This window comes from Drosophila innubila, chromosome X, assembly GCF_004354385.1.
Source record: "Drosophila innubila isolate TH190305 chromosome X, UK_Dinn_1.0, whole genome shotgun sequence".
Lineage (NCBI taxonomy): Eukaryota > Metazoa > Arthropoda > Insecta > Diptera > Drosophilidae > Drosophila > Drosophila innubila.
In genome coordinates this window covers 7,655,337-7,669,271 of record NC_047626.1, presented here as the reverse complement: position 1 = coordinate 7,669,271, position 13,935 = coordinate 7,655,337, and the positions used below count along the sequence as shown (strand labels likewise).

The 13,935-nt window shown below is 35.2% G+C and overlaps 1 protein-coding gene and 2 long non-coding RNA genes across 4 annotated transcripts; 1 reads left to right on the top strand and 2 right to left on the bottom strand.

Annotated features, from left to right (window-relative positions):
* The first annotated feature begins 98 nt into the window (after window positions 1-98).
* On the top strand, window positions 99-4,541 carry LOC117787863 (probable isocitrate dehydrogenase [NAD] subunit alpha, mitochondrial). The gene is made up of 5 exons (XM_034626487.1): window positions 99-248; window positions 1,309-1,476; window positions 1,754-2,148; window positions 3,074-3,209; window positions 3,275-4,541. Exons 1-5 carry the CDS (start codon window positions 222-224, stop codon window positions 3,611-3,613), a joined length of 1,065 nt encoding a protein of 354 aa, XP_034482378.1. The 5' UTR covers window positions 99-221; the 3' UTR covers window positions 3,614-4,541.
* Window positions 4,542-8,417: 3,876 nt separating this feature from the next.
* LOC117792129 lies at window positions 8,418-10,478 on the bottom strand. Of its 2 annotated transcripts, XR_004618149.1 has the most exons (5): window positions 10,442-10,478; window positions 9,929-10,299; window positions 9,442-9,775; window positions 9,031-9,387; window positions 8,418-8,976 (listed from the first exon to the last, which is right to left on the bottom strand). It is a non-coding gene; the product is annotated as an uncharacterized LOC117792129 (long non-coding RNA). The 2 variants fall into 2 exon arrangements; XR_004618147.1 differs by having other exon boundaries at window positions 8,418-9,387.
* Window positions 10,479-12,272: 1,794 nt separating this feature from the next.
* Window positions 12,273-13,233, bottom strand: LOC117793463. The gene is made up of 3 exons (XR_004618273.1): window positions 12,784-13,233; window positions 12,527-12,705; window positions 12,273-12,462 (listed from the first exon to the last, which is right to left on the bottom strand). It is a non-coding gene; the product is annotated as an uncharacterized LOC117793463 (long non-coding RNA).
* Between the last annotated feature and the right edge of the window lie 702 nt (window positions 13,234-13,935).

Sequence of the window (13,935 nt, the reverse complement as noted above, 5' to 3'; positions counted from 1 at the left end):
AAAGGTATTTTTCTTGCAAGTTACTATTTTTGAAATTTTACCTAATATGGTACGACTGGCCAGATCAGAAAATTTCGCTGGGTGGCAACCTCTTGGGCCAAAACAGTGTTTCCACACCATTGTTGGGAACGGCGGGCGCAAAGTAAAGTCTCAGACGTGCGAGCGGTCGAATTTTTTCTATACGTGAAATAACCAAGTGCAAATATCCCAAACGCATCGCAATGGCTGCTAGATTTATACAGAGAATTGTAAGAATTTAATGGACAATAGCAAAATAATCTATTTACATGCTTGCCAGTTAACAACACCAGTTAAGAAAAAAAAAAAAAACGTTTTGTGCCGCGACTGACAACCCCCTTCCTTCCGCCCACACCCTCCCCCAACCATCGTAACCGTACACGCATCCAGCAACATTTACCCATTGATTACGTGCGGCCTTTTGGGGGAAAAAATGAAAAATAATAATACAAATCTAAACAACTAACACAATTTGATTTTGTTTTCCCGCAATACCAAACTGCCAACAACAAATCCAACATCAATGTGCCCACCGCCACAACAACAACAAAAATACATTACGCAAAATATGGCAATAAAAATTTGCAGCTAAAACAATTGGGTCTTAACGCTGCGCGTGATGCGGCGACCGAGTCAACGGCCTTGGCCGGAACAACGCTTAAAGCCAAGGTTCGTTTAGTCTCAACAAGCCCAACAATTTAAGCTCAACAATAGCCCCAAAGGAGTCGCAAGCGAAATCAACAAATATAACAAAAAAAAAGTCAAATGCTCCATTTACATAACACACAAGAAAAATGCTCTTATGGGGGCCGACAGCTGATTTGCCAAGGGGTTTTCCTATCACTAAATCGTGCTGACAGTTTTGATCAGATATCATGCGACAAGTGGGCCATATATTAATTAATTATACTTTGTTTGCTTATCACCACTTTCCACTTTTGCACGGATTGGGATTGCATAAAAAGTGCTGGCAACCCTTTAATTGACGCGCTCTAACCTCAACACCAATGTGCAAGAACGAGAACGCGCACGGGAGCATTATTGGGTTGCAGCTGTAGCTATAGCTAACCTCTTCCCGCCTCCGCTCCTTCGTATATGCATGTGAGACGAGACGTCGCTTATGTAATTGGGCCATCTGGCATCATAGTAGTTAGACACATGTACATACATTACATGCATATGTATTGTAACTGGTAGTTGTTGCTGTTGTTGCTGCTGTTGTATGTGTAATCTTAATTCTATTGTGATTGTATTCTAAACTATTTTTATTTTTGTTTTTCTGCTTTCCAGGTCAACACAACGCCCGCTGCAAGCCGTGCGTATTCATCCGGCAACCAAAAGGTAACACTGATACCCGGCGATGGCATTGGTCCCGAGATCTCTGCAGCCGTGCAAAAGATTTTCACTGCCGCCAATGTGCCCATCGAATGGGAGGCTGTCGATGTGACGCCAGTTCGTGTAAGTCTATAATACTCTCAATTCTCTAACAGTTTTTATTTTTCAAATCGAGCGCACAAATAGTTGGCAACCCGCATTAAGTAGTTAGAGTTGCCAACTAACGATCACCGATCACTATCGATACAATGTGTCATCAAAATGTTAGTCGTTAACTAATTTGTTGCAGGTGGCAACGCCGTACAAATTTAAAACTTCATTTAAATTTTCAAAATGTGCATTTTGAAAAGAGCATTAAAGAAGTAAAAGTAAATAAATTTGAATACATTTATTGGTACAGGGTCCCGATGGTAGATTTGGCATTCCCCAGGCTGCCATTGATTCGGTCAACACGAACAAGATTGGCCTGAAGGGTCCACTGATGACACCAGTGGGCAAGGGACATCGCTCCCTTAACTTGGCCCTGCGTAAGGAGTTCAATCTGTATGCCAATGTGCGTCCCTGCCGCAGCTTGCAGGGCTACAAGACGCTCTACGATGATGTCGATGTGGTCACCATTCGTGAGAACACCGAGGGCGAATACTCGGGCATTGAGCACGAGATTGTCGACGGTGTTGTCCAGAGTATCAAGCTGATCACCGAGGATGCCTCCAAGCGTGTGGCCGAATACGCCTTCCAATATGCCAAGAACAACAATCGCAAGAAGGTCACCGTTGTCCACAAGGCAAACATTATGTAAGTGCAATTAACTAAAGTTTTAATAATATTTACGAAAATGTCATAATTTGAAATCAAAAATTAGGTGAAAACAGAATAGAAGTATCTAATTCAAACTAAGAATTCAAAATTCAAAACTAGTAATAATGTTATTAGGAAATTAAATGGGGAAGAAAGGGAGAAATAGAAATTAAAAATATTTTACAAAAATCGCTCAATTTTTAATCAAAATACTTTTAAATTCGCTATTTGAATTTTTTAATATTTTAATTAAGCCTCGGAAAGGTTTTTAAAAAGAAACCAGTTTAAAAACAACATATTATCGTACCATTTATTTAGAATTGGGCAGTGCTTACCTATAAATCGACAAATAGATCGAACTAGTTTTAAAAGCCAGTATATATTTTTAAATATTTATCAATGAAATACGTTATTGCTTAATTTTGTACTCCTAATGTTTTTTTTTTTTTTGCTGAATTTCTTTATTTTCTTCCTTTTTCTGTCCCTTTTTTGGATACCTTGACTTTTTCTTAATTTTTTTCTTTGTTTCTGTAAGTCTTACAAAAAAAATATTTTACATTCGTATGAGTTACCGATCTAAAAATAATGAAATTGGGAAGGCAGGAATTAGGGAAAGCCAAAATTACAAATATTTGTATAAACAGCATCCTAAAAGTATTGTCACCAAATTTGGTTGCTCAAACTCTTATAGTCTCGGAAATAAAGGTGTTCAAAGTGGCGTAAATTAAATTGTCTCGAATTTAATATTTCTTGTTTGTTTTTGGTTACCGAACTAAAGATAGCTCGATGTTTTTGTGAGTTGATTTTCCAAATTTATGTCTTCTTTTTTGCATATTTATTTTGCTTAATTCTTGCAAAAATATTCGATATTTGTATGAGGTGGCAACGTAAACTGTGGTTATAATCGAACACTTGTTTACAGGCGCATGTCGGACGGTCTGTTCCTGCGTTGTGCCCGCGACATGGCCCAGAAGTATCCCGAGATTCAGTTCGAGGAGCGCTACCTGGACACTGTGTGCCTCAACATGGTACAGAATCCCGGCAAATACGATGTGCTTGTAAGTCGAAAATTAAAAGTCTACAACAATATTGAATTGTTTAATTGATAAATTGATAATTGCAGGTGATGCCCAATCTGTATGGTGATATTCTGTCTGATATGTGTGCCGGTCTGGTCGGTGGTCTGGGACTGACGCCATCTGGCAACATGGGACTGAATGGTGCACTGTTTGAGTCTGTGCACGGCACTGCCCCCGATATTGCTGGCAAGGATCTGGCAAATCCCACGGCGCTGCTGCTGTCGGCGGTGATGATGTTGCGTCACATGGGACTCAATGATCATGCCAATAAGATTGAGCATGCCTGCTTTGAGACCATCAAGGAGAGCAAATATCTAACTGGTGATCTCGGTGGACGTGCCAAGTGCTCTGAGTTCACAAATGAGATCTGCTCCAAGCTCTAAACAGCAGCAACAACCACAACAGCAAAAGTCGCAACTGCAGCAAATGTTGTTGCAACAACTCGCGCCTCGAAACCAAATAGCAACAATTACAGCAAAAACAACCACAACAACAGCAACAACAAGCAACCAACTACACGACAACAACAACTACTACAACTATAACAACAACAACAACAACACTCAAACTAAGCCGACAGTTTCTAATGTTGTTTTATTTTTTTTTAGTTCAATTAAATTAAATTTATTCAAAAAAAAGAGAAATTCAGAATAAGAGAATAGAGAATCCAAAGTATTTTTATGTTCGAATACTTAAATTAAACAATTGTTTCAAATCAGTTAACAATTTGCTGAGGTCCCAAAATGCATGTTCCACCAAAATTGATATTGTTTAACAATATTGACTTGAACATAATGTGAAAAAAGGTCAAGTATTTATTTGTCGCCATCCAAAAAAATGAAAAATGAAAAACAAATCACCTGATGAACCAATAATACTACTTATTATTATTATTTGTTTATTATATAGATGAAAAGTATGCCAACAAAAGTAATTGTAATTATATTTATTAATTGTTTAGCCATTCGCATCCTGCATTATTACTACCTCCCTCTCAACTTCCCTCCTCGTAATCCTCTTGTATTCTTCATTCACAAATGTTTACAAAAATTAAGCGAAAAATTTATACACAAAAAACAAAATACAATAATCAATTATTAACAATTGTTAGATTCAAGGTCAAGCCGTAAGTTGAGTGAAAAAATTAAATGGTTATAATAATAATGATAATGATAATAATTGAAAAATATGCATAATTGTATGCAATTGTTATTGATAATTAAGCGATTTAAACAAAAAACGTAATAATGCAACAATAATAGTGCAAATGTCATGCAATTGTTGAAAACTCAATAAAAAATTGAAAACTTTCATAGTGAATTTTCTTTGGGGTGTAGAAATTAACCCAGGAAAGCTCAGATGTTTTTTTAAATAAAAGCTTCAAAGTGGAGAAAAAAGGAGGACTTTGGAAACTTTTAAGAAAAGCCTTTTAATATTGATTAGAAATATAGGAAGGTAGAAAGCAGGAAGATTGTACATAGGTTGGACAATTCTAAGGGAAAACTTACTAATTCGTTTTATTTCAGCCTTAAAAGTCTCGACAGCATTAAATGAAGCTTTAATTTGCACTTAAAAAATTGCAATTTTGTTGAATCACCTCCTAAAAAAAAATTTTTAATAAAAAAAAGTTGTTTAATAACGACGGATAACATTGGAATATAGTGAAAACATACAACAGATAAATAGAACAAATAAATTGAAGGAGGAAATTTAATTTTTCGAAGTCTAACCTAACTTTCCCCAAATAAACATAACCTATAATATGTATCTACGTGCGCTTTTTACATGAATAATAGAAACGTGTTCAAGACTACTACAAGTAAAAGAAGAAGAGAGGTAACTTATTTTTTTGATAACCTAACCTAACTTTCAAAAAGTTGACATAACCTATTAGATGTTTCTACGTGTGGTAGATGATAGAAAACCAACCCAAATTTCTATAAATAAGAAATAAAAAATTTTCTAAGATTTCTTTAGGTTAAAGAAAAAGGGGGGAAACTAAATTCGTTGACAATCTAACCTCAATATCTATAACCTATAAGTTGTTTTACGTGTGATAAGCCAAATTTCTCAATATGAAAGATGGAAACTTGTTCTAAATTTCTAATTAAATAAATAAAATATCAAATAAATTTTCTTTCAATACTAAACCAAACTATTTGCAAGTAAACATAACCTATAACTTGTAGTTTGGATTGAAAAATTAGCAGTTATCGTAGATATGTATTTAAGCATTCTGAACATATTTACATAGCGAATTGACGAGGGGAATAGACAATGAGTTCGATGTTCTTGATGGGAAGCACATGCCTGGCCAGATCGGAGCACTCCAGTAGGATGCGACCGTTGAGGATATATATGTTATTGGCACCGGCGACAAAGAATATATCCGTATCCGGTTTGTTGACCAACTGAACGAGCGTCGCATTCGCCAGGACAATTTCCCGGCCCTGAATTGTGATGGAGACTCGAGTTGGCTCGCCAAACACATTGATTCCACTGTGCGTCTCCAGGGTGGAGACAATTGTCGAGTTGAGTGAGATCTCGACACGCTCCGTGCGTGCCACACACATAACGGGACCATCGACGGAGCAACTACTGTTGTCGGATCTGTGGAGCAATTGTGGCACATCCTCGCCAGTCTCCTCGCGTATGAATTGCTTGACATAGTCGGGTAGATCCGAGTAGGCAAACAGATGCATATATTCCTCGCTCAACTGTTGCAGCATCTGCAGCTCCGATGAACCGGTTCGCTTGAGGAGCAACGGCATGCCCAGATACTGATAGCCCATGTCATCGAAGGCATCGTAGATCTTGTACTCTGCATCCAGATGGCGGGCAAAGCAGAGGCGGGATACCAATATGGAGGCGTGGCTGCTCAGCGATCCCAGAATGTTCCAGTCCAGCAGGGGGGAAACATCAGTTGGCGGCATTGAATGCGTCTCAGATTCAAACTCACCATCCAGTTTGGCCAATTCCAGTTCAAATTGCTCCAGCTGCATCTCCTCCTCCTGTTTCTTCTCTTTTTCCTTATCCTCTTGCTCCTGCCGCTGCTGCTGCTGCTCCTCCAGTCTTGGCAGCTCATCTTCCAGCGCTGACCAATCAAAGACATCATCCTGCAGCAGTTCCAAGTCCATCATATTTCCATTCCCATTATCATTACCATTCCCATTACCATTCCCATTGTGCTCCTCTGGCAATGCATTGTCATCCAGCAGATCCAACAATTCCTCATCGAGTTCCCAGCTCAAATCCCAGCTTTCATAATCATCACCCACATCATTTAGCATATCTTCAGCATTCAAAGACGAAAGTTCCAAGGACATATCCAATAAATCCCTTTCAATTCTCTTACTCTCTCTCGCTCTCTCTCTCTCTCTCTCTCTCTCTCATACACGCACACTGTTCTTATTTTGCCTTCTCCCTCTCTTCCCTTCTTCCTTTCTTCCGGAAAGTTTTTTGGAAAAACAATAAACAACAAATCAATTCATTCGAAGCGAATTATCAAAATTTCTATCGATTTTACATTTTTAAAACTCCAACTGAAGCAAAGTGCAAAGAACCATATTTTTTTCCATAATTTTCAAAATTTGTATACTGCTTTTTCATGGGGTCTTTCAAGGCCTTCACATAAAATATTTCCTGGCTAGATCGTAACCATTCTTCTCCGCACTTTTTTTTAAAACTTAAAACAAAATAAACAACTCTTTTCCCCAGTATTTGACTCCATTTTTTTTTTTTATGGTTGCTGAGTCATATTGCAAAAAATTGCTATGTAGAGTGATGTTATACCCTAAAAAAGGGTATAATGTGTTTGGCAGGATATATGTAACAGGCAAAAGAACTCGGGGCAGACCCCTCAAAGTATATAAATTCTCGATCAGAATCAACAGCCGAGTCGATTGAGCCTTGTTCGTCTGTCTGTCTGTCTGTCCGTCTGTCTGACCGTCTGTTTGAACGCGTCGATCTTAGAAACCATAAGAACTAGAGAATTGAGACTAGAGACTTGGTATGTAAGTTTCTGGATACCATAGGCAGATCAAGTTTGTTTTTATTTTTGGATAGGACCACTATATCATATAGCTGCCATAGGAACAATACATCGAAAATGAAGTTTTAGTATTAAAAAAGTTTATTGTTTGTTGAGATATCTTAACCAATCCGATAGAATATGCATATGGGTTGATATTATACATCCTGACCAAATTTGGTTAAAATCGGTCCACTATATCATATAGCTGCAATAGAGACGCTCAATTAAAAATTAAGTCTAAGTATGAAAAAGTTTTTTGTTTTTTAAGATATCTTAACCAAACTGATAGAATACGAATTTAACTTGGTTTTGCCCATCCTGGCTGAAGTTCGTTCAAATCGGGCGAATATATCATAAAGCTGTCATAGGACCGATCGGTAAAAAATCAACTTTTAGTATGAAAAAGTTTTTTTTTTGAGATATCCTATCCAAACTGTTAAAATAAGCATTTAAGTTGGTTTTCTACATTCTGACCAATTTTGTTTTAATTTGGTTCCATATATCATATAATTTCCACAGGAACAATTGATCGAAAATCAACTTTTATAAGAGTACCTGGGCTCAGGGTATCCTACTGTCGAGCATGCTCGACTGTAGCCGCACCTCACCGCGAGCGAAGCGAGCAGGAGACGGAGCCCCCTTGTTTATACAAGTTATTATATTTAAAATTATTTTTTATTTATACAACTTTATACATTTTTGTTCATTTTCTTTTAGATTTTAATCGGATTTATGTATAATTTTAGTTGTTTATTTAAAATTTTAATTTGGAAGTAATCTTACTTTATATTTAAAGTTTACCTTTAAGTGTAATTAAATGTAATTTTTTATTTAAGACTCAATGCAATTTAAGACCAATTGTTTTCAAGGAGTTTTTTCTGAAAGCGCTTTCTAGACTTTTCTTTGCATTTATGAAGAGTTCTGTTTCCGTCAGAGATTATTTCTTCTTCACTCAACCTATCATTATCAATCGCGATTAAGATTCAAAAGATTCTCCGATTTTTTATTTTAAATAATCAAACAGTCGATTTAGTGATCTAAGCTAAAAATTTGCAAAGTAAAATTTATAAATAGGAAATAACACGATTTGGTATATTAAAATTCAACCGTTTATTTATTTATTTGTTTATTAACGAAGACAAATTATTGTTGTTTCGTATTAATTTACAATTCTTTTTATATATATGTTAAAATTTACAAATAATGTTAAAGTTAAATGAAAGCCTATAAGAAATTACAATTAAATCTAATAACTACACCGACACGTTGGGGGAGTTTTATTTGCCAGTGCGGCTAGCTATGCCCCTACTCACAGCCGAGGGCTGTCAGTGAAGTTATTAGAAACTAATCATGATAAGAAAACAAAAGAAATAGGAATAAAATTATAAATAGATAAAGATGAATTTATAACTTGAAACTTGATCAACAAGCAAGTTCAATTCCTCAAGGAGCAGCTGGACAAAATTTATAAAGAACTATCCGATCAGATGTCTTTATATGTGTCATGTCCTCTCCAGGCATTTCGGAAGCATCACGGTACCTTTCCGGAACGGATACTCTTTTACAACGACGGTCAAGTCTTCAGTTCGGAGTGGGAATTCCTCAAGGAGCAATTAGATCAAATCTACAAAGTTGCTTTGAAACGCAAAATATTCAAAGATTTAAACAAAGGCAAAGAGGTGAAAAATTTAATAAAGTTAAAAAAAAACAGACCTGAAAAAAATGGTTAGTTTTAATAGATGTGTTAAATAAATTATTGCCACTTACAAAATGTTATTTTTATGCAGGAATGGATGATAAAACATCATGTAGTTCTAGCGACCAGATTGGCAAAACACATTATTAAATGTAGTGGCATTCATCCAGGAAACAAAATGGTAAGACGTCCGTTCAACAACACACACGTGCTGCAGTCATCGTGTCTAAACACCCACATATATCAATGTCCGAATCTAATGGACGAAAAACTTAAAAAACATCGCCATCACAGGATCCGATCGCGGATAAGGATGATAAAGATGGTCCCCGAAACTAAAGCAGACGATCCGAAGTTAGAACGTCAAAAATTCAAAGATTTAAACGAAGACAAAGAGGTAAAAAAATCCAATAAAGTTAGAAAAAACCCTGAAAATAATAGTTAGTTTTAGTAGATGTATTAAATAAATTATTGCCACTTACAAAATGTTATTTTTATGCAGGAATGTATGATAAACATCATGTAGTTCTAGCGACCAGATTGGCAAAACACATTATTAAATGTAGTGGCAATCATCCAGGAAACAAAATGGTAAGATGTCCTTTCAACAACACACATGTGCTGCAGTCATCGTATCTAAACACCCACATATCAAAATGTCCTAATGTAAAGGACGAAAGACTTAAGAGACATTGCGAACGGAAGATCCAATCGAAACTGAAGCAGACAATCCGAAGTTAGAGCGTCAAAAATCCAAAGATTTAAACGATGGTAAAGAAATAAAAAATTGTCAATAAAGAAATGACTTTGAAGACCCTGAAAAAATAAATAATGGTTAGTTTTAGAAGATGAAATAAACTTATTTCTTCCCATTTATAATTTGTTTTTCCTCTTGGCTTTATTTTAATCTTTTAAAAAAGCAAAAAAACAAAAAATTTAAAAGTGGTATAAAGAGGCAATTGAACTTACCAATCTTGGGTAAAAAAATGTAAAAATTTGAGCATGAAGACAGCGTATCTTGCTCCATATGTCTGGATCCTTTGTCTCTTTGATTGGCAAAACACCTCATTAAATGTAGTCCAAATCATCCAGGAAACAAAATGGTAAGATGTCCGTTCAACAACACACACGTGCTGCAGTCATCGTGTCTAAACACCCATATCTTAACATGTCCCAATTTAAAGGACGAAAAACTTAAGAAACATCGCCATCACAGGATCCGATCGCGGATAAGGACGATAAGGATGGTCCCCGAAAGAAGATGTTGAGTCAAAGTTAGAACATCAAAAATCCAAAGATTTAAACGATGGTATTGAAATAAAAAACTGTCAATGAAGACCCTGAAATTTTAATTTTAAAAGATGAAATAAACTTATTTCTTCCCATTTATAATTTGTTTTTCTTCTTGGCTTTATTTTAATCTTTTAAAAGAGCACAAAAACACAAATTATAAAAGTGATATAACGAGGTAATTGAACTTACCAATCTTGGGTAAAAAATTTAGAAATTTGAACATGAAAACGAACAAATTTATATGAAAAAAAGGCTTTGAAGACCCTGAAACAACAAAAAATGGTTAGTTTTAGATGTAAAAAACAGTATTTTATTACTATTTACTTTTTTTTCTTCATTTTTTTTCTGTCATGAACACATATTAAAAATGATATATAAACAGGTAAATGCACGATGCAATTATATAAGGTAGCGACATCTTAGAGAGCACTCTTAATTTTGGTGTCTCATTGTACTGACAAGATGTAATTGTATAAAGTGACAACTTCGTTGACAACTGGTAACTCAAAAATTTTGACGTGCTCTCTCGACTCTCGAAAAGAGAAGCGCTAGAATGAGATAGCAAACATTTTATGCTCGTTTGGTTGTTTTTTCACGAAAACAATATCGATTGAACATTAAATATAATATCAAAATGAACTTTAATAGAAATTAGCCGATTCTGAAATAAAATCACTCTCAAATTTCATAGAAGAAAAATAAAGAAGCTCAGAGAAAAAATCTACGGCTCTCGAAACTGTCAAAATAGCAAACTTAAATAAAATAATCGTGTTTTCTTTTGCTGTCATACTTCTACTCTAGTCGCTACCTTTACTATTGTATCATGGGCAATTTGACTCACCATTTCAAAATATTCAGCACGTGTTATGCGAGAACTACACTGAAGAAAAAAAAGTGGCGATGTCACAACTGTTTCTTGACCTATTCATGTTTTTTACCACTTCTAAGAATCAAACACTTTTACTGGTATGTAACACAAAAAAAAGTATGATAAAAAATAAAAAGAAATTTTTGCAACTCATGAAAAAGTTGCTACATTTAATTTTAGTGCAAAACAATCATAAAAACGAGAAAAAAAAAACTTTTAATTCACTGATGTGTTCACTTTAATGGTAAGAAATAAACTGGACATTTTCATTTCCTGCGTTCCTTATATACAGTTTAGAGGCGAAATCAGCGCCAACTATGATTGTTAATTTATTTAAAGAAATTCTCGCCTACTTTGACAGAACTATTCTCCAGAGTGATATCTTTAAGTTAATCGATAATTGATAATGCGATTTTTTCAATCGACTTTTGTTAACAGTAACAGAAATACGTTAATGCGAGCTTCAATGTTAAAATTTGCAATGTAATTTTTATCAATGGTAATGATGCAGCCCTGGCTAAACGTCACTAACACCCAAATGTCTAATAGGGCATGGATAAAGCGCGATTGGGAAGCAGAATGTGGGAGGGGAGGTACTAGGTGTGGGCAGAACGCACAGATAGACAAAGAACTGCACAAAGCAACAACACACAGTTGGATCGTTTTTCGCAGGGATGGAAACATTATTCTCCAGCCTATTTTGGGACAACACTGACATAATATGTCTCTGCTTGTGCGCTTCTTCATGATTACTGCAGAATTATCTTAGTAGACAGCTTCTGTCAATTCACTGCAATACTTACCGTTAGAAAAAAGCCAGATTTGAAAATACATAAATAAAGAAACATATTAGAAATAATACATAAAAATTCACAAAATAGGGTAAGCATTAATGCAACCAAAACAAAAAGAAATTATTTTAGAGCTTTGCTTTACTTTAACTAACTTTCCATACCATAAAAAAAAGCTAGATTGGCAACAGTGGTGGAAATTTGTGTGATATAAAAAATAAATTGTAAACGAATGATTGAAAACTGAACCATATATTTTGTTCTTATTTGGATAAAGCGAATACATCGTAATACATAACTTAAATGAATATCTTGTTAAAAATAAATTTTTATTACATAGAAGTTTATTGCATTTCCTAAAACTAAACATTGTTTTTTCAGAGTCTTAATAAATTATGTAGCATTTTGGCATCCATTAAACCTTTGAATTTTAAACGTCCCGTGCTCATCGACATCTAATCGGAAACCGAATTGTCGATTTCAACGTTACAAAGCTCTGAATTCTCGCCGCTGGGATGGAGTGCCGCCAACCAATTTCCACATAAGTTTTTCTTACAATAAAAAAAATCAAATTATAAATGGGTTATTCAGTTTATTACATCTAATAAAACTTACCATTGTTTGTGGTTTCAGGATCCTACACTGAACCATTATGAACTCCTTGTCTTCCTTTGAATTTTTGATGTTCTAACTTCGGATCGTAAGCTTCAGTTTTGGGGACCGTCATTGTCCACCTTATCAGCGATCGGAGCCTGTGATAGCAATGTTTCTTGAGTTGTAAATCTCATTATGTCCTTCGCATTTGTAGATAAAAAAAAAAAGAATCAAATTATCAATGGAATATTAAGTTCAGTACAGCTAATAAAACTTACCATTGTTTGTGGTTTCAGGATCCTACACTGAACCATTATGAACTCCTTGTCTTCCTTTGAATTTTTGATGTTCTAACTTCGGATCGTAAGCTTCAGTTATGGGGACCGTCATTGTCCACCTTATCAGCGATCGGAGCCTGTGATAGCAATGTTTCTTGAGTTTTAAATCTCATTATGTCCGTACGATGGTACGATGTCGGTCTGTCACCAGGCAGATCCAAGGAACTACTGTCAGTAGAGAAGCGGAACGCTTCGGGGGAAAAAGCTCGGAAGAACTTAAAGCTATTCTCCCGTGTCCGATGCGTGATACAAAAAGATTGAAAACAGATATACCCAATGCATATACCAATCGGTGATGAACCGACCTGAGTTATCCAAGCCATTGCTCAACTGGCTCCTTTGTTATTGTAATTTTTCCGACGCTAATCCGAATGAAATTTGTTGTTGCCGAAAAGCTTGAAACATAATGAATTAAATGTGAAATTTATTATTAGGAAACCAAAATGTATATACCCGTAATGTTTCACAAATATTAATTTGAATATATATCGTCTATATTGACTTACCTATTTTGACAGATTGAAAGCAAGAAAATTTATTATAAAGTCGAAATCAGCGCCTACTATGATTGTGAATTAATTTAAAGAATTTTTCGCCTACTTTAATGATAGAATATTCTTATTTTTTTTCCGGTTTAGGTTACCACACGTGGTTCGGTAGATTTTAATTTGGCAGCCCACAAAACGTGAAAATTGTCATGACAAAAACTTTTCTTGCGTTCAAAGTGAGGTTAGGAAGAAAGATGAAGAGAAAGAGTAGGAGAGGAGAGGAAAAAATGAATAGAACCTTGCGGAGCGAGTTGCAAGGGAAAACTGAAGAATATTCTTGTTTTTTGCTCATCATACAGAGTTACAACTTTAAATAAATCGATTATTAATAATGCGATTTAATCGAGTGTTAACAGCACCACTGAGCAAATAACCTATAGAGAAGTTATTTCACCGGTGAAAATTCTATGCACCTTAAAAAAGAATCGGTTTTTTTTTCAAGCTATTATTATTTTAACCATAACTTGTAAACAGATAAGCTTGATTTAAATATTATAAAATCTAATTGAAACTTGGTATGCTGTAAATTAAAGCTAGCAAATAA

Bases quoted from the DNA above. Each gene is read 5' to 3' on its own strand.
- LOC117787863 (XM_034626487.1), top strand. From the start codon at position 222: ATGGCTGCTAGATTTATACAGAGAATT. The intron at 249-1,308 runs GTAAGAATTTAA...TCTGCTTTCCAG, and splicing joins CTAGATTTATACAGAGAATT to GTCAACACAACGCCCGCTGC. The intron at 2,149-3,073 runs GTAAGTGCAATT...ACTTGTTTACAG, and splicing joins GTCCACAAGGCAAACATTAT to GCGCATGTCGGACGGTCTGT.